The 18,088-nt window shown below is 38.8% G+C and overlaps 2 protein-coding genes across 3 annotated transcripts; both read left to right on the top strand.

Moving 5' to 3' along the window:
• The first annotated feature begins 507 nt into the window (after nucleotides 1-507).
• pfdn5 (prefoldin 5) lies at nucleotides 508-3,208 on the top strand. The gene is made up of 6 exons (XM_023299313.3): nucleotides 508-665; nucleotides 907-1,009; nucleotides 1,753-1,784; nucleotides 1,898-1,972; nucleotides 2,068-2,173; nucleotides 2,905-3,208. Exons 1-6 carry the CDS (start codon nucleotides 600-602, stop codon nucleotides 2,988-2,990), a joined length of 468 nt encoding a protein of 155 aa, XP_023155081.1. The 5' UTR covers nucleotides 508-599; the 3' UTR covers nucleotides 2,991-3,208.
• A 3,191-nt stretch (nucleotides 3,209-6,399) lies between these two features.
• larp4ab (La ribonucleoprotein 4Ab) lies at nucleotides 6,400-17,966 on the top strand. Of its 2 annotated transcripts, none has more exons than XM_023299312.3 (15): nucleotides 6,400-6,825; nucleotides 8,385-8,523; nucleotides 8,765-9,008; nucleotides 9,350-9,486; nucleotides 10,226-10,329; nucleotides 10,648-10,758; nucleotides 11,181-11,234; nucleotides 12,000-12,212; nucleotides 12,444-12,547; nucleotides 12,864-13,085; nucleotides 13,893-13,944; nucleotides 14,070-14,225; nucleotides 14,324-14,457; nucleotides 14,547-14,724; nucleotides 15,201-17,966. In XM_023299312.3, the coding sequence occupies exons 1-15, from the start codon at nucleotides 6,823-6,825 to the stop codon at nucleotides 15,573-15,575; spliced, it is 2,226 nt and encodes a 741-aa protein (XP_023155080.2). In that variant the 5' UTR covers nucleotides 6,400-6,822; the 3' UTR covers nucleotides 15,576-17,966. The 2 variants fall into 2 exon arrangements, with proteins under 2 accessions (XP_023155080.2, XP_023155079.3); XM_023299311.3 differs by lacking the exon at nucleotides 6,400-6,825 and adding an exon at nucleotides 7,799-7,940.
• Nucleotides 17,967-18,088: the final 122 nt, after the last annotated feature.

Here is an 18,088-nt window from a genome sequence, read left to right as displayed (position 1 = left end):
ATCCAGATGTAAATACCTGGAAATAAAAGCTGAAATGTTGATCTCTCGTCTCATGTTCGATATCAAACCCAAATGTTTTCAGTCTACAGCTAGAATAAAGGAATTGGCCTCACTGTTCCAATACTCTTGGAGGGGACTGTATGTAAACATGCACAGGTTCAATATATATAGAGGGTGCATGCGAGGAAAGGTACAAAGGTGTAGAAAGAGTGAGCATTACATATAGTTGTGAATGTCAGCTGTAACTTAAAAGCTTATCAAATATTGTCCATTTGGATTTTTTTTTTTTCCCAAAACAGCAAGATTTCATGAATGGTGAATTGAGGAATACGAAAGGATGACAACATTTTCATCAAGTTTAGCTAGAAATAAGTAGAATGCAGTTGAATTGTGACTTTGAGAATGAGCTGTTAACTGTCATCTGTGATAATTTAATTTCTGTATGTTTAGATTAGTGTGGTTGGTAGGAAGTTTATCAGGAGAAGCTTCCTGTTTGTGTTTTGTCCTCAGGTAGGCGATGTTTCAGACTAAGAACAGTCCAGCGGCTCCATAACCCGGAACCAGCAGCGCTAAAGGTCGTTTAGCATCACGCTACTAACATGGCGGTGAACCTCACAGACCTCTCCCTGCCTCAGTTAGAGGGGCTGAAAACCCAGCTAGACCAGGTAATATAAATCACTTTACTATACATCTGCTAGGAGTGTGTTCTTAGAAACTGATTCTATGAAAACAAGACTCTGGGTGGCTCTGGGAGGGTGTGTTAGCTACCAAGCTAACTAGCACACCTGAAGCTAACGGTGCAAACGTTAGCTTCTCCAGCCGCCGGGTGTGTCATGTTGTCGACAACGTGAAGCAATGTTTTCCAAATCATGTGTGTGCCGTTTGTTTTGTACGTGTGTTTTTCAGGAGATTGAGTTCCTGACGTCTTCAATAGGTCAACTCAAAGTTGTCCAGACCAAGTATGTTGAAGCTAAAGATAGTTTGAATGTCCTGAACAAAAACAACGAAGGTGCGTAAACACAGTGGCTGTATAAATAATGTTTTATTTTTCAGTTGCCATGATAAATAAGGCTATCCTCTTTCATATGTTGTAAGGGTGAACTGTGTTTTTCATCAGACATGTGTAACTGTCAGACATTTTAATTACATATTGGAAACGTTGACCAGATTAGTCACTAGTCCAGTAATATTGTTTTCGAGCAGCCCAATATCTTGGTAACATTTCTGAATCTTGTTTTGTTTTTTTGTTATTATTTGACTGGGGAAAATGCAATGCACCATATCCCATTTACAGCGCAAAAAAAATGATGTGCTGCTAAATTTAAAACTATTGCACATTTTTAACTCTTGTCCTTAGTTGGGCTCGAACACACGTTACAGTTAGAATACACAGCTTTCTTTGTCTTAAAATCACATTCAACCACAAAAAGGAAGCACAATTAATTCCTCTTAACTAGATACTATATGATGTGTAATTGGGGGAACAATAACTCAAATTAGTTATAAATGACCACAGGTCTATTTTTTTCCCTAACACTTAATTTTTGTTGCAAATAATTTGATATGTGCAAATAAGTTCGTTTTAGTTGGTAGCGTATCCCAGAGTGGACAGCCCTTTATGGAGAAAGCTGATTCTCTAAATTGAGGTTTACAATATGGTGTTTACAGTTGCTATTCATTGTGCTTCGGGTTACTCTGTTACTGTCAAGCTGATTGAATGCTACCTTGTTGTTTCTCTCCTTTCACATACAGGAAAAGAATTGCTCGTGCCCCTTACCAGTTCTGTATCCTTTTCTGCAGTGTTACAACAAATGTTTTGCTGTTTTGTGTGATGTTCTGCACATGTCTCTTAAGATGTACAGTATATATATATGTCCTTAACACTGCTCCTTCTCAGATGTATGTCCCTGGAACATTAAATGATGTGGAGCATGTTTTAGTGGATGTGGGAACAGGATACTATGTCGAAAAGGTAAACATACCGTGAACTAATTGTTTAAATATATTCACATTATGTAGAACATTCCCCTGTATACGTTATATCTTTTGTTGTATTTTTCTCTGTAGAATGTGGAAGACTCAAAGGCCTTCTTCAAGCGTAAAGTAGACTTCCTCACAAAGCAGATAGAGAAAATTCAGCCAGCACTTCAAGAAAAACATGCCATGAAACAAGGTAATCCCAGCTCCATTTTTCATAGAGATCTCTGTTTCCTCTTTCAATATACAGTGCACTCATTATACCACATGATGCATAAAGGTCATCGCTTTGTTTCAGAAGGCATTAGATAAACAGTTGTCTCATTTATAGATCAACATATAGATACATTGCTCAACTTTAACTACAATGAATAAGTCAGGTTGTCACTTGAAGAAGCGTGAATGAAACCATCTAAATGGCTACGCAGAAGCAAATAGACAAGCTGTTGGAGTTACTTGGAGCTAGTCAGCTGATGTGATCAATCATACCTGTGGTTTAATGGGATGTATGGTTTGTTCATACCACGTCAGATGGCGATACAAAACAGTTTATGACATCTGAGCAGGGCGTTGTATTAACGCTGTCAATGTCTTCCATCAGAGATGGTCTGAAAGTGTAGTGTTATTTTTGAACAAGGAAATCTGTTTTTTTCCATACAAGTGGTGTAGGTTAACTTTTTTATGGAATCCTAAACTCTGAAGTGTACACAGGAATTTTAGATGCAAGCTCTTTTATAAATTTGCTAAAAATATTAGAATATTTCACCCAGGAAAAAGTCTCAGAGCCCTGACACCAATCCCAGAGAGCACCTACAGCATGCCATGGAGAAAGAAATGTCAGCTCAACATATTCTGGTGTGGATTAACTGATAACTTCACTGACTATAATGTGTATGAACCTTTTATACACTGTGCTCTTGCTTTCAGCTGTCATTGAAGTAATGAACGTGAAGATCCAGCAGTTACAACAGAGCCAGCAAGCATCACAGATGGTTGGAACCACAAAGGCCTAAACAGAACAAATGTTGAGCTCTTCATCATTGAGGCATTTTTAAGTGTGTGTCTAGACGACTTTCATCCACCGCTGTAGGACGAGAATATTAAGTGCACGAACCTTGTTCTAATTTAGCTAAACTATTGTCACGATAAAGCAGTCATGTGTACCAATTTTAAATTAATGAGATTGGCTGTTCGGTTACTTTCATAATTAAACAGGTCACTGTGGATTCAAGGAGGAGTAACGTGTTTTATTGTGTGTTCATCAGTAGGAGCCACAAAACCTTTACACAAATGTACAACTCCGTCCTCTTCAGTGCAACTTACACTCTCACACAGATGTTTTCATTGATTCTGGTTAATTAGACTCCTCTGGGATGTTGTCTTCACACTTATCAGACTCACTCAGCTGCAGTTTAGAAGGAGTCCAGCAAAACTGGAACTTGCAAGGGTTTCCTGCATTCTAGTAAATTTTTATGCACCAAGTTGGGTATTTCTTTCATCAGTTTATGGTGGCAATGTATGCTCATGTAAAGGAAAACAAAATGAAGGAACCAGGTGACAGTTCTAAGTATAATATAATGCAGTAAGGCTCTCAGGCATTTGTATTTCTTTCAAATGTTTAGAACTCCTGCGCATCATCATCACGACTGAGTTCACACATATACACATGATTTACTCTTCTGTCCTCTTCTGTATCTTGTTCAGGGTAAGTAGCATCTTCAAATGTACATGTAGGGCATTTTCACATCAATGAGAAATCAATTTATAAACCCCAGGACTTCAATAGCTCATTTTCAAAACTTTCTTCACATTCACAACATGTTTAGGTATCGTTCCCTGTGAATAAAAATGCTACTTCTTTTAAAAAAAATTCTAACAATACAGTTCTTTACTTGGCCAGTTTTTATGGTGCTGCTTTGAAAAGAGCTTGCATGGTAATCTATTTAAAACGTCTGCAGCGCGTAAAATGATATGAGCGGTAGATATCTGACCTTAAAATGAACTTAAACTCCTGTTAAACCTACGTGTCTGCTGAAGGCCAAAGTTAAACCTCAGAAACAGTGACTTGTACATGCTGGTTCACATTAACCTGCAGCTGCTGGTGACACAGTCTGTGTGATAAAGTGATCAAGAGGTTTTGACCATTGACCTAGACAGCTCTCTGGTTAGAAATGAGCAAAGCTACACTGTAATTACATGAGGTCACTGAACTCTACAGTCTGGTGACTAAATCAAATCAGTGTGAAGTGAAATCACCTCTGTGGGTTCACCACAGACACAACTTTTAAGTTATGGTATAATGCAGAGTAGAGCAATAAAAAAAAAAACCTGTACGCCACAATTCCAGCACAAACACACAGTTCTAATGAATGTCGAGGTAGGATCAGTTCACAGTAATATTAGCCTGCCATACAGCTGTTTTCTTAAGGGGGTCAATATATAATTGCAGGACTTTTTGTATCATAGTTGACATTTTTGCTGTTTTCAGGCCTAGAATCAACATGGCTGCCTATAACCAAACACCACACGGCATTTTTACAGAAAGATTCTTCTAAATATTATATATACAGTTCCGTAAAATTTAAATTGAAAATTGAATTTTAGAATAAGCTCTTTTTATCTTGTTTAACCCTTTGATGCATAGACCACATGAAGAGATACCCATTTTCCATTGGATTTGGGTCACTTTTGACCCAGGTTATGCATCAAAGGGTTAATTAGAAGGTGGTTGTTATTAAATTTGGATGGTTGTTTAATTGACATTTTAGTAATATCAAGTCATTTTTTATTAATAAGTGATTGTTTCCATAATAATTCTGGAATTTGTATAGACATGATCACAATGAACATAAAAAACAGTTTTGTTTTTTTTACTTTTAATAAAAATGTAGGCAAGATAAATCCCATGGACTTCAAAAGTCTGTCAATTATATATTGACCCATATACCTGAGTGGAATCAACACTCTCTGGATCTTTAATATTTAACTCCATTTACAACAAATTTTATACTGATGTTTTGTAAATTTGCTTTTAATGCATAACACTACTAACTGAAAAATGTACACAGCATGTGTGGAAGTAAGGAAGTAATTTTTCGCATTAAAGATTTATTATTGGTGATCATTAAAATACTCATGACTGTGAGCTGTGTGCTGAGGTTGGGTGGTCTTTGTTCTCTACAAGGTCTAAACAGACAGCATTTTATTTATTTTTAAGGCCCTTAGTGTTATTTTTTAACCTCCTTATGTTACTTCTTTATTGTCTGTTAATGTGGCCTCTTACCATACACACTCAAATGACTGAACTTTATAACTTATTAATTTACTTCCATTGTACTTGTATTACTTGATTTTTCATTTTCTTTTTTTGAAATGTGTACTAGTGCATCTCAAAAAATCAGAACACTGTAAACACCTTAAATATATTCCATCAGTTAATTCATTACACATAATGTGAGATATTTCAGGCCTTTTTTGCTTGCTTCAATTAGGATGATTAAGGCTCATAGCTCACTTTAAGTGCAATGAGTATATAAGAAAGTTTATAGAGCTGCACTAGAAGCTGGCCTGGACCTGGGTTCTTTCTGTGTGGAGTTTTCATGTTCTCCCTGTGCATGTGTGGGTTTTCACTGGGTACTATAGGTGTGAATGTGATTGTTTGTCACTATGTGTAGCCCTGTGATTGGTGACCTTTACCCTAAGTTAGTTGGGATAGACTCCAGCCCCCAGCAACCCTAATGAGGATTAAGCGGTATATCGATAATGGATGGATGAAAATTTATCTTTTTGATTTAAATTACAAAAATGCTTTTACTTTTTCATCATGTTTGAATTTCTTTAGATGCACTGCTAGAATGATCCTGTACTATATTGTTACTTTCCACATTCAGCTGAATTTGTGCAATATTAGATATATTCGTAATACTAATAAAATATATACATTACTATATATAGAAGAATCTGTAAAGTATCAATAGTAAATATGCATATTTCTTATTTACTTTGCTGCTGTAACACTGCTATTTATATATTTATCTATTTATTTTCCGCCAAATTGTAAATCAGAGCTCCATACCTCAACGTAGTCCAAGCTTAAATAAAGGTTTAGCACAATAATATATTCCATTTTGCTTTGTGACGTTAACTGAATGTAGAGTTGTTTTTTGTTTTGTTTTTTTGGAATTAAAATAATAAAAAATAGAGATTTCCACCATTCATTTATGCAAAAAAAAGGTATAAAATGGCGCAAAATTATTATTATTTTAATTACCAGACCGCAAGAAATGAAGTGTTTGATGCTACATTTTTTCCTGCAGCAGGACACCCAGACCCTCCCAACAGTCAAACAAACCTACGCCCATGCTGATGAGCGCCTCCGCCGGGCTGCTCCTCGGTCTCCTCCCCTCAGAGGTCACAGAGTCGTTGCTACGCTGCTTGGCCGTTGCCGGGGAGGCGGAGTGCAGCCTGCAAGGGACGGACCGTCGCACACCGAGGACGCAGCTGTCATACGCTGGAGCAACGCTGAGAAGCCGAGTATGATGAACTGAGCGGAGGAACACTTTTTTTTATATAAAATGGAAAGCGCTTTCTGTTAAAAACAAACAAACAAACAGCGAAACCGTCGTTAAAGCTAGAAGACTTCGAAGTTTGGAGCTCGTCCTGCCGTTGAAGACACCGGAGCAGTTGCTGGGAGACGGTAGTTAAGCGGAGAAAGCGAGGACAGGCGAGTTGAAATAAGTGTTTTCAGGATTTAAAGAAGGAAAAGCCTCCGCTGGAGAATAAAACCAACAAGGATATTAATTTTTCCAGCGTTGAAGAGGGCATACAGCCGAGGAACATATCAGCATGGTGAGTTCTGGGCCTGGAAACGGGCACGTTAGCTAACATGCAACAACCTGTTTGCGTCCTTCCTCGGGTTACACACTCGTGCTATCGTGAGTCTGTCCGCAACGCTGTACTCTGCTGCTGGAGCAACTTTATACTTTAATGATAGCGTTCATTACCCTAAACAAGACTTTTCTTCAACCCATTTGGACAGTCATCAAGATTTCTGTCAACATGTCACAGAAATTAGCTGGGGGTAGCGGCGTAAAGTGAGGCCGGTTCCAACTGGTCTTGCTAGTAAACATAAGCTAGTTAGCGTGGTGTCGCTAGTTAACATATGGCAACGTTACGGCGAAGCGACCGTCAAACAAGACTAATCTGCTAGCACGTGTTTATAAACATGTTAACTCGGGGAAGAATCGTGGTATCTCGTTGCGTTTTAATTTGGTCTAAATGTACATTTTCCCCCCGGTTTATTACACGTGTAGCAGCTCTGGCACGTGATTTGCGTTAAATGTTAGCTTTTACACAACTGTAGCTGAGCGGCTATCAGAGTTCCCCGATAGAGGTCACAGCACTGCGCTGCGGATACGTTAACTTGAAAAGGACACGAATATGAGGGTGGTTGATTAATCTATTAACCACATACACCGCATATCAAGAATTATCCCCTTTTAAGCTACATTAATCAGGAAACAGCGTGTTCACGTCGACGCATGTTTAGAAATGCATGCGCACTCCGCCGCCATGTGCTCTGCCCGACCCTGAAAGTGAAGCTTCCTTGTAAACCCGAAACTGCTGCTTGGTAACCACATTTTTGAAAAGATGAATGGTTGTGGGCCCTAAGATTCACGTACTGATCAGTAGCTGATATGAATGACTGTTACACACTCGTGGTTTTACAATGGATGACAGGTCAAACTGCCTTGTTCGAGTCACGCTGGAGCTTAGAGGCGGATCTATACCGTGTACTGTTACATGTGACTGCCGGAGAGGTGTGGTTGGACTGATACGGAAGCCAATGAAAAGCCAGATGGTTTTACGTGTGTATGCCTATGAAGGGCTTCTGCCGTTGCATAGACAGAAAGCTGGATTATAGGATCTCGGCAGGACCGACTCCATTCATTGGATTGACTATGGTATATTTAGCCCAGTCAGTTTCGACGGTTCCTTAATGCTGCTGTTTGTATGCAGAATTTAACCTTGTTTCAAATGGCTATTTAGAGTATTTGAGTCACTGAAGCTCAGTTATCTGCTTTCAAAACCTTGACATATGGAAGACATACACAGAAGTACTTTTAATTTTAGTTTATACACTACACCACTTGGAACTTGATAATTTATATGTTTAAAGTTCCCTCAGTCTAACCCTCCAAGTCCTGCCTTCACTTTTAGAAACCAAGTTTGAATACCAGTTTCTTATCATGAATTATGTTGTGCATGTCATGTCTTAAAAAAGAGAATCAAAATGCTTTTTACCTGCTGTATCTGCACTGTTGTTTGCCAATAACATATTGGACAAGATAAAGTGTGTACCCAAAAGCGTTCTCTATAACTCGCAGTATTTTCTGATAATTATGCAGGTTACCACAAAGGGAGCAGGTCTAAACCCGAATGCCAAAGTGTGGCAGGAGATCCCTGCCCAGCAGAGTGACATTCCCGGGGATACAGAGGATTCTTCTTGGCTGCAGGCCTACCCTCCTTCTGCTGAGATGACTGCAGGTAAGAGCTTTTTAAATAATGAAGAGGCAATGTGTGACATGTACAGACATCTGTTATATATACTGAGCTTTACCAAGATAATTACATGTAGATACTGGATATTAGGAAGTTGGTCTACCTCTTGTCCTCGAGGGTATGCAGTAAATGCAAAGAATGACAAAGCTTGTTTGGTGCATAATGTACTTTAAACATGGCGGTTATTTCACAATCATTTTGTCACTGCTTGCTTTCTCTTCCTTAGGTTACTCAGATGTTACCCCTTCAGGGGGTAAAGGATATGACACTGAGTATCTAGACAGCACTGCTGATTATGCCCCTGTACCCTCCGGCGTTGTGAATGACATTGACCAGTCGGACTTGGGCTATTCAGTGTTTGACCCACAGTGCAAGTCAGCCACAGATGGGGATGTGTCTATGGAACAACCAGTGACTGAGGAGAGTTTGAGAGAGACTTTAAAGAAGCGTCTTGAGTTCTGCTTTTCTAGGTGAGTGGTGTAGCAATTTGCAAGTCTTTTTTTATACCAGCGTTTTTTCCAGTATTTCATTTTGGAAGTAAACTTTTTTAACAGGTTTTATTAAGCATGTTGTAACACGACACTGATCAGTGTATTTCTACACGTATTACAGTTGCTAGCTATTTTTCATGTATAAAGCATAAAGAGGTTGGTGTATATTATCAAGCCCTGTTTTTCATCGAAGTTCTACTACTGTAAAGTGGATGGAGGAGATGTCTTGAAAAATATTCTTTTAACATTGGAGGAAACCAAAGGTATGGAGCAAAGCCATTTAAGCAATGCTTTCAGTTCAGTGTTTTGGTTGTTTACAGAGAGAACCTATCTAAGGACCTGTACCTGATATCTCAGATGGACAGTGATCAGTTTGTTCCCATCTGGACCATTGCTTGCATGGAGGACATAAAGGCTCTTACCACTGACATGGATCTTATTCTGGATTTACTGCGAGGTACCAGTGCCGCTCTTCTCTCTCTATTTGTGACAAATGCTTGAAAATGAACCAATTTGTCACTAAAAACTTGAAAAATGAATTTTAAAAAACTTGAAATACTGTTGTGCGCGTCGTCTAGTAAACCGTTCACAACATAAGAGATGGTGCCAGGATCTACCAGTCACTGGTAGTAAATGAATGTGGTGGGTCACTGTTAAGATCCCCACAGCATGATGTCGTCATCGGTGTGTTTCTGCTGATGTGCATTTTATTGGCCACTGTGTCTGAGGGGTCAAACAGGGGGAGCACATTGTTGCCTGTGTATGCTCAACACCGCTTGAAACCAGTTTCCCAAAAAGGAAGCCTGAAATGTTTGACTCTTGCTGCTGTTTTGTTTTTGTTTTGTTTTTTTGGACGAAATCACCTCCAGAATCCATTGGAAAGAGGTTTTTTGCTTGTACCTCATCTAATTTAAAATATATTGACAAAAAGAAAACAGATATTGTTCAGTTAATTTAGATTTTACTGTCTGCTTATATTGTGGGTAACTGTCCATCAAGTTTTCCAGTTTAAAACAAACTTTGACTGACGAGTGATAGTAATGATAAACCTGAGCATTTTAAGAAGATTCCAGTACCCACACATATTTGTAGTTGTATATTATAAATAATTGTCTTTAGTTTGTTGGGTTTTTTTTTTTTTTTTTTGCATTTTCCCCCATATTGACAACTTGTGTTTGCCTTTTGTTTGTTTACAGCTTCTCCTATTGTGCAAGTTGATGAAACTGGTGAAAAGGTTCGACCAAACCACAGTCGCTGCATCATTATTCTTAGAGAAGTGCCAGAGACTACTCCAGTTGAGGTAAAGACAACTCTCACTGCATACAGGGCACAATTCCCAGCAACATCACTCATCTCACTGTATCGCAAATCATTTACACATGATGCTGTGACATGATTGCATCTGCTTACAATATGATAAAGGCTGCTAATCAGGCAGTTGTAGGCAGTGCCTCGTTACCTTATCAGATTTAAAGAAATGTTAATATTTTTAATTGGTATGCAGTGAATCACTGACAGTTTGTTATCACTGAGCCAGCAGAATGGCTCGAGGGGGAGATATTTATAGGTTCTGTGTTTGAGGCATAAATGTATATGTTCCTTTCATTCCTTTTCATAGGAAGTAGAGGCTCTGTTTAGGAGTGAAAACTGTCCCAAAGTGTTAAGTGCTGAGTTTGCTCACAACAGCAACTGGTACATCACATTTCAGTCAGATATGGATGCATTGCAGGTACGTGTCATTAATAACTACATGGCTCATTTTTGACCAACTGATTGTATAATCTGTACATTTTCAGTAACATATGGTTAAATACGTTATCTTAATATGCCATTGATAATTATTTAGTTTCGGTTAACACAGCACATCTACGGTATAACTGCTTATTAGTTGTGGCTATCATTTGCAATGCTTCCCTTTTTTTTAAAAAAAAAAAAAAAAAAAAAAAAAAACTTTTAAATCAAAGGCAATATAAATGACCTTGGTGGTAGATGCTAGGTTTTTAAACTGATAACTCTTGAATATTATGGTTTGTTAAACTTGTTAAATGCCTTTATTGTAGGTGTTGTCACTGTAAAGAAAATCACAACTTAATTCAGCAAAGTAAAAAGGAGATAAAATGTGAAATTTGTTTCTTTTTTTCTTTGCCTAAGGCTTACAGATATCTAAGAGAGGAAGTGAAAACGTTTCAGGGGAAGCCGATCATGGTGCGTAATCTTTATGGATCACTTCTTATTATTGGTTATAAATTTGGCTGTAGTACAGAGTCTGCCAAGCTTTGTGTTACACAAAACTACATGTGCTGTCAGTTGTTGTGTCACTACTCTCCTGTTTGTTGTACTGTACTGTTGGCTAAGCCTTAGCCCCAGGCGTGACCTTGGGATTTGTGTGTACATAGACTTGATAAGCAAGGAGGAAATCCAGTGGTCTCTGCTGTGGTGTTTTGTCATAACTGTTTCCCATATCTCTAGACAGTTTGATTGCCCTTCTTATCACAGTGTGACATTTACCTTTTGGATTTCATGTTTATTGATTCCTTTTCAGTTGGACTTTGATTTGACATTGTGCATCCTGATTTTTTTTTGTCTTGATTAAACAAATGACGCTGTGAAATATTAATGGTTCTGTCTAAACCCCAGTGATGATCAGTATCGCGCTTGGAAGGACCCATATGCACTGTGGCTAGCTAGGAGGAAACTTTTAGTAGCTCTCTGTAAATCTTTATCTCCACTTCTATGCTATACCTCTACCCTTCTTTGACCTCTTTCACTCTCCCCATTCCCTCTTTTATTCCCCATCCCTTCCCCTTCTTTCCCCTAGTCTGTGCAGTGTTTTATGGCCTAATGACCGTGAGATTATGAGATCTGAGGGGACTAAAGGAAAATAGAGCTCACAATCACGTGCACAGTGAACATGTTGCATCTTTTCTCAAAGCAAACATACCTAATTGTCTTCTGTTATTTTTCCTCAAGGCCCGCATTAAGGCCATAAATACATTCTTTGGAAAGAATGGTTTCCGCAGCATGGATTCAAGTGTTTTCAGTCAGCATACCCAACCACAGACCCAGTATGGCTCTCCAGTCTACATGCCACAGGTGTACAGCCCCCAGCAGCAGTACCCGGTTTATCCTGTGGTGTCTCCCTCCTGGAACCCTTCAGTCATGCCTTACTTTGAAACACCACTGGTGAGAATCTGAGCGTCCTATTCAGCATGTCACATAAAGAATCTTAGAAGAAAATTTAGGTTTTCCGCTGTCAAAATGAAAGTATATCAAGGAGGTCACAGCAGTCTTTGGCAGTTGATGTGATATTGTCAGCCTCAATTAAATTACAAATGTGTTGTTCAGAGCATCAGAAATATTCATTTCTTGTGTGCATTATGTAATCGGATTTCTATTTGTCCCTGTGTAATCTAGGCGCCTTTTCCTAATAGTGGATTCGTGAATGGTTACAGCAGTCCTGGGAACTACAAAGCAAACACAAGCTTGATCAACACCCATCGTTCCATGAACAGAAACCGGTAGGTGCAAGTTATGACATAATAAACCTGTCATTCCCAGTAGTGCTGCCCAGTCTTGAAATTAGTTTTTGTTAGTAACAATAGGAACAGTTTACTCTGATATGTGATGTCATTTACATAATACGCTGAACAAGTTCTGCTCAACTGTCTCAGTTTTGCATTGTCACATGTTTTTATACCTACCATCCTAACATGTTCAACCTCTCTTTTTTTTTTTTAGTTAGTGGATTTTACTTACACACAACACTATCAAAATCTATTTCTTGCACTAGAGCCGATTTTCAGTTTATGTTGTCTGTCCTTTGTGTCTCTGTAGAAACCATGTAAAAAGTCAGCCTAGGCCTGGAGATTTGCCCGCTTCTACTTTGGCTCCAGTGTCCCTGATGGATGGCATATCTGGTCCTTCGAGTCCCCAGGCCCTTCAAGCACCAGCAACACCCACCACACCACAGTCAGTCTCACCTGCCTGCAACCTTAAAGACAATTCTCCACCGGCCACTATTCCCAGTGGAGATCTAAGTGGGGCTGGACGAGGAAGGTGAGTTAATACTGTTCTGCTTATTAAGGTTTGTTTTATGCTTGCTGCATCCGCGAGGTCCGTGCAGCTGCATGCGGAGAAATTATGTCATTTTAGCAGCCACGGCCCCCTCACACGGCCCTTATCAAGCGGAAAAATTCCGTGCTGTGCACCTCCAAATTTTTCAAACTACATGGATGGAGGCACACAGAAAACTGTCGGAAGAACAGGAGCTCCAAGCAGCAGAAGTTCAGAAATGCATGCATTTATACGATTCATCACACACCGATTCATCACCGTGGTAATCAGGTTATGAACAATTCATGGTGTGAAATTAAAAGTAACTGTTGAAATGCAACTCTTCTGTAAAATGCCATGTTGTAAGTGGTGTAAAGAATGATAAACTTCTTATACTCTAGTTTAGTACTTGAGTAGACTAGGTAGACGTGTGTTTGCGATACACTGCCCTCTGCAGTTTGGGAGCAGACACCGCACGGAGTACAAAGTCACACATGTTCTCGAGAGCAGATTTCCAAGCGTCTCATTTCCGCGTGGCACGTTCGTGCAGAAAGTATAACCCAGCCTTAACACTGTAGAGATGGTTTCGAATCAAAATGTCACAGTCTAATGCACAGTGAGGGCTGTGTCTGTATTACTGGTGCTGTCACAGTCTATTATTGAGACTTAACACTGTGGAAACCACTACGAAGTGTTTTTTGGCTTTTATGCAGTTAAAGACAAATGCGAGCAATTTTCTTCCTTTTGTGTTTATGTAAATGTAACTCATTATATGTAAAGGTTCTTAATGTAAATGTGTGTTTATTGTAGGAGAAGCAGCCATAGAGGCATGAGGAGGAAAAGAGAAGATGAACATACCACGGTCAGCATATTTCTTCATTTAACCCTGAATGTATCTCTCTTTCAAAGAAAAAACAAGTTAGCTGTCTGTACAGTGTTTTTATAGCAATCTTATCTCAAGTTTGACTTTTTTTTTTTTTAATGCAGAGGCCTGTGATGGAAGCCAAGACACCACCCCCAAAATTTGACTTGGCAGCTTCCAATTTTCCTCCTTTGCCAGGATCAGTAGTCAGCATGCAGGAAGAAACTGTGACAGAGATGCGCCTCTCTGATGTTGTGCGTGGGTTAAAGGTGACAGCCAAGGTGAATATTTTGCCTTTTTGATACCTTCTACTCTTGAAGCAAAATTTTAAGTTGCAAAATATAAATGCACATCATACTTCACCTTCTTAATATTTCAGTCTGTGAGCCAAGAGGTTAACTTGACCCGAAACACAAACGTCTCAGAAGGTCCAGTGAGCAAACCTGATTCTGTGACTGTGGCTGCTAAACCTGCTGCTGTAGTGCTACAATCAGAACTCCAGCCAATCTCAAGGTGACTTTCAAATCAAGCTAATAAAAATCTGAATGAGTAACAAATGTATATACACGTTAAAGTACTTACCTCTTTCTTTTTGAATTCAGTGCTTCTTCTCCAGCAAAGGAAGAGGATAAAACAGAACTTCATATTTCAGAGGAAAATACCTCCTCCTCCGCACAAGCTCTCTCTTCAACAGCTTCAGAAGATGCCCCATCCACCTGTAGGCAGGCCGTTCCTGCAGAAGCACCTTCATCATCTCCCCCAAGTCCAACATCAGAACCGGTATGACATGCTTTCCCAATCTGGAGCACCGTATTAGCTCATTATAACATCAGTTCTTAGCTCCCTAATGATTCAAAGGTTACATTACATGGACCTGCAAAAGTATTAGTATAAAACTTAAAAAAAATTGAAAGAATATTTCACAGAAAATCTTTCTAGGTATCAAATATGCTTTGCCTGTAGGTTTAGCAAGATGCTTCTGTCATACTGTCAACTGCAGTAGTGGCTAATATCAGGCCAAATGCAGTAAAACATATAGAAACTTCTCCAACAACTGCTGCCTAAACAACTTCTCTGCCATTGATTTTTTTTTTTAACCATCAATTCAATTAAGTGTTTGTCAAAATATACTTTGTATCATGTTATCTTCATGTGGGAGTGATCTGCCTTATGGCCAATTTTTGTTTTTTGATCCTATTATTATATATATTTCTACATCATGGTTTTTAAATTCAGCTCCGTTGTTCTCTATCCAGGGATCCAGAAAGCTCAGCTATGCAGAGGTGTGCCAGAGAATGGCCAAGGACCCACCGCCTGCACCGATGCCCTCTCCCACTCCCTCTCCTTCTGCCTCCTCTGCCAGCCAACCTCTGCAAGAGCTGAAGGTCAACAGGGTAGAGGAGCCTCGGGCCAACTCAAGACAAACTCCAGACAAACCTGGAGATAAACGGCCTCCTCGACAACCATTACACCCCTTTAGAGGGCCACCCGGCCAAGGCAGAGTCGGAGGTTCAGGGCTGAAGATTCGGGAACATCAGAGAGGCCTGAACACTGGCAAAAGATTTTCCCCACAGCGGGGAGCCAGACGCAGTGGCAAGGAACAGAACATTCCTCCAAGTTCATCAAAATAGCTTAAAAAAGAACCCTTTTAAACATCAACTATAATACTAATATGAACTCTGTAAATATATAACATGTAAATAGACAGATGAATATATTTAATTTGACAGACTTTGTCAAAGAATCAACATTGTTAAAGACCTGAAACTATTTGAATAGGCTGTAAATATGTATTCCTTTCAGGAAACTGCTTAGTCTGCAGACACAAATGCAGACTTTAGGGTGATAAAGCATACTTAGCTTAAAGTAATGTCACCATGATATTAAGAGTATCCCTCATAAATGGGCTAAATCTGTAGTGTATCTACATATGTATGTGTTTAAGCAAGTCGGGGCTGGTGTTGTGTCTATTTTTTTTTAAAAATATGAGTAATCCAGCAAACTTTACAATTATCAGAAATGACAAAATGGCACATTTGATTTCTTTCTCAGTGGTTGTTTGCATGTAATACGTCTTTAACTTTTCATCAAAGTTGTTTTGCATTGAAATCAAGGATAGAACGATTTTTGAAGTGGCTCATGTTGAATCCATGGCAGAACTATAGAAACATTTGGAAGGTTAGAAAGCGGCTTTGTCAGAAGAACTTTTCATGATTTCAGAATCTTGTTCTAACAATAATGTGAGTGTACACTTAGAGAATGGTGTGATTTACTTTCAATCCTTATTTGGTGTTAGTTGTATTTGAAAGTAATTGTCTTTGCGTATGTTATGTCATTACTGCTAACATTTGAAATGAGTCCTGGAGTATAACTGTAACAGGTCTGCATGTGTCATCTTTGCACGATTGATGGCTGATGGAGCATGAATCCCTGGCCAAACAGATGACTGTTGCTGAGGCTTATTCCAAGTAAGCAGGACCAGAAAGACTGTCTCCGTGTTTTCAGATCTCAGTGATGTTGGCACCTATCTCATGAAGCATTGTTAATAGTCTACAATGTCACAAGGCTAATTTTTAGCTGAGACTAGTACAAGTGGTCCTGTCTAGCATGGCAACTTGTGGTGCACAGCGAATCTATTCAGGAGGACATCAAATTTTGAGGATAGATCTGCATTTCCAGTTTTGATCATGTTTTTAGATCCAAGCAGCTTATCTGAAGAATCAGAAGTACAAGTAACTGTAATCTAAACATAATGGATGATCTGAGCGACCTAGAGCAGGAAAAATGATTTTTCTCCTCAATGGAGTGTTTTCACTGCTTGATTGATGTAGCAGTTTGAAGGTTGGCTAGAGTCCTCAATTAATATGGTAAAATTGATTGTAGTTTGGGGAACTAAAACCGCCTTTGAACTTGATTTGGTAAATGTGTATACTGTAGTCAGTCATTGTGTATATGTTGGTAATTTAGTTTTGATCTGGTTTTTCCATGTACTTGTTCTAATGTACGTCTCTACAGCAGTAGGCAAACTCTTTTAATGTTCTATCAGTTATGTTTCTCACTTTATAGTACTCTGTTTTGTAATATTTGTACATTTGTAGACTGCTCTGAGAAAAGATGTTTGGTTATTAACTAGCGTTAGATATGGATCTGTATTGCAATATGAGGCTCAACAATAAGCGCAACATACCTGTACGTCCAGTGAAATCCACTATCCTTTTGATCTTAAGACTTTTAATCATTACAGAATTTAGACATGTAAATAGATGAGTATATATCATTTGACAGACTTTGTCATAGAATGTCAACATTTTTGCAGACCTCAATTTGTTTAGAAAGACTTTCAGTAGGTTTTCCTTTTAGCAAAATGCATATATCATGAGGACTGAGCTGTATACTTTGGGGGTGGTAAAAAAAAAATTTCATTTCATCTCTGTAGCTTGAGGTGTTGTAAATGAGCAAAACGTAAGCAAAGATAGTTACTAAAACTTTTTTCCTTAATAAGTGAGTCGTCTGCTTGTAGGGAGTTACTGCAGTGTACTGTATTTACTGTCTTGTCGCCAGTTGTTAAATGTTGACAGTGTAAAATATGTGCAAAAGAGAAAGATATTGCTTCTGCTTCAGACTACACAGAATGATTATCTCAGCCCAACACTCCAGTGCCTTAACAGTGTTTCATTTAACTAAAAAGTCCAGGAATTTTGAGCACATAAATTTGCTCAAAAGGTTCAAAAGTTGGTTGTTAACATCAGTTTAGGGCATATGGGGACACCACATCTTGTCCAATGTAAATCTTAGTTTATTGTAGGCACAGCTGGAGCTCGTGTGTTTGTCCACTATGCATTTGTCAGACATTTTTTGTTGTTGGCTTGCCAATGCAAATTAAATCCTGTTTTAGAATTCTGTTCATAACTCACAATCAAACATGAGATTGAAATTTTTATCAACCAAGCACACACTGGCTTATCAAGTGAATATTTTATTACTGAGCCTGATGTATTAAAATAAAAATATATTTTTAAAGAGTTTTGGGTTTTATGTATATTTGCACAACATGTTATATCTGTTGTAACAGCTGACACTGATCTGTGGCCTGATTTTCCTGTATTTACACAGAGCACATTATGTCAATGATCTGCTACACAGC

The sequence above is a fragment of the Amphiprion ocellaris genome, chromosome 5, assembly GCF_022539595.1.
Source record: "Amphiprion ocellaris isolate individual 3 ecotype Okinawa chromosome 5, ASM2253959v1, whole genome shotgun sequence".
In the NCBI taxonomy this organism is placed as follows: domain Eukaryota; kingdom Metazoa; phylum Chordata; class Actinopteri; family Pomacentridae; genus Amphiprion; species Amphiprion ocellaris.
The sequence above is the reverse complement of the archived record's forward strand: the minus strand, read 5'-3'. Positions and strand labels throughout refer to the sequence as shown.

Coding starts and splice junctions, on each gene's coding strand:
- pfdn5 (XM_023299313.3), top strand. CDS start 600: ATGGCGGTGAACCTCACAGACCTCTCCCTGCCTCAGTTAGAGGGGCTG. Junction 1,785..1,897: donor TCGTGCCCCTTACCAGTTCT/GTATCCTTTTCT, acceptor GCTCCTTCTCAG/ATGTATGTCCCTGGAACATT. Junction 1,973..2,067: donor CAGGATACTATGTCGAAAAG/GTAAACATACCG, acceptor TTTTCTCTGTAG/AATGTGGAAGACTCAAAGGC.
- larp4ab (XM_023299311.3), top strand. CDS start 7,851: ATGCCTATGAAGGGCTTCTGCCGTTGCATAGACAGAAAGCTGGATTAT. Junction 9,487..10,225: donor TATTCTGGATTTACTGCGAG/GTACCAGTGCCG, acceptor GTTTGTTTACAG/CTTCTCCTATTGTGCAAGTT. Junction 14,226..14,323: donor GGTTAAAGGTGACAGCCAAG/GTGAATATTTTG, acceptor TTAATATTTCAG/TCTGTGAGCCAAGAGGTTAA.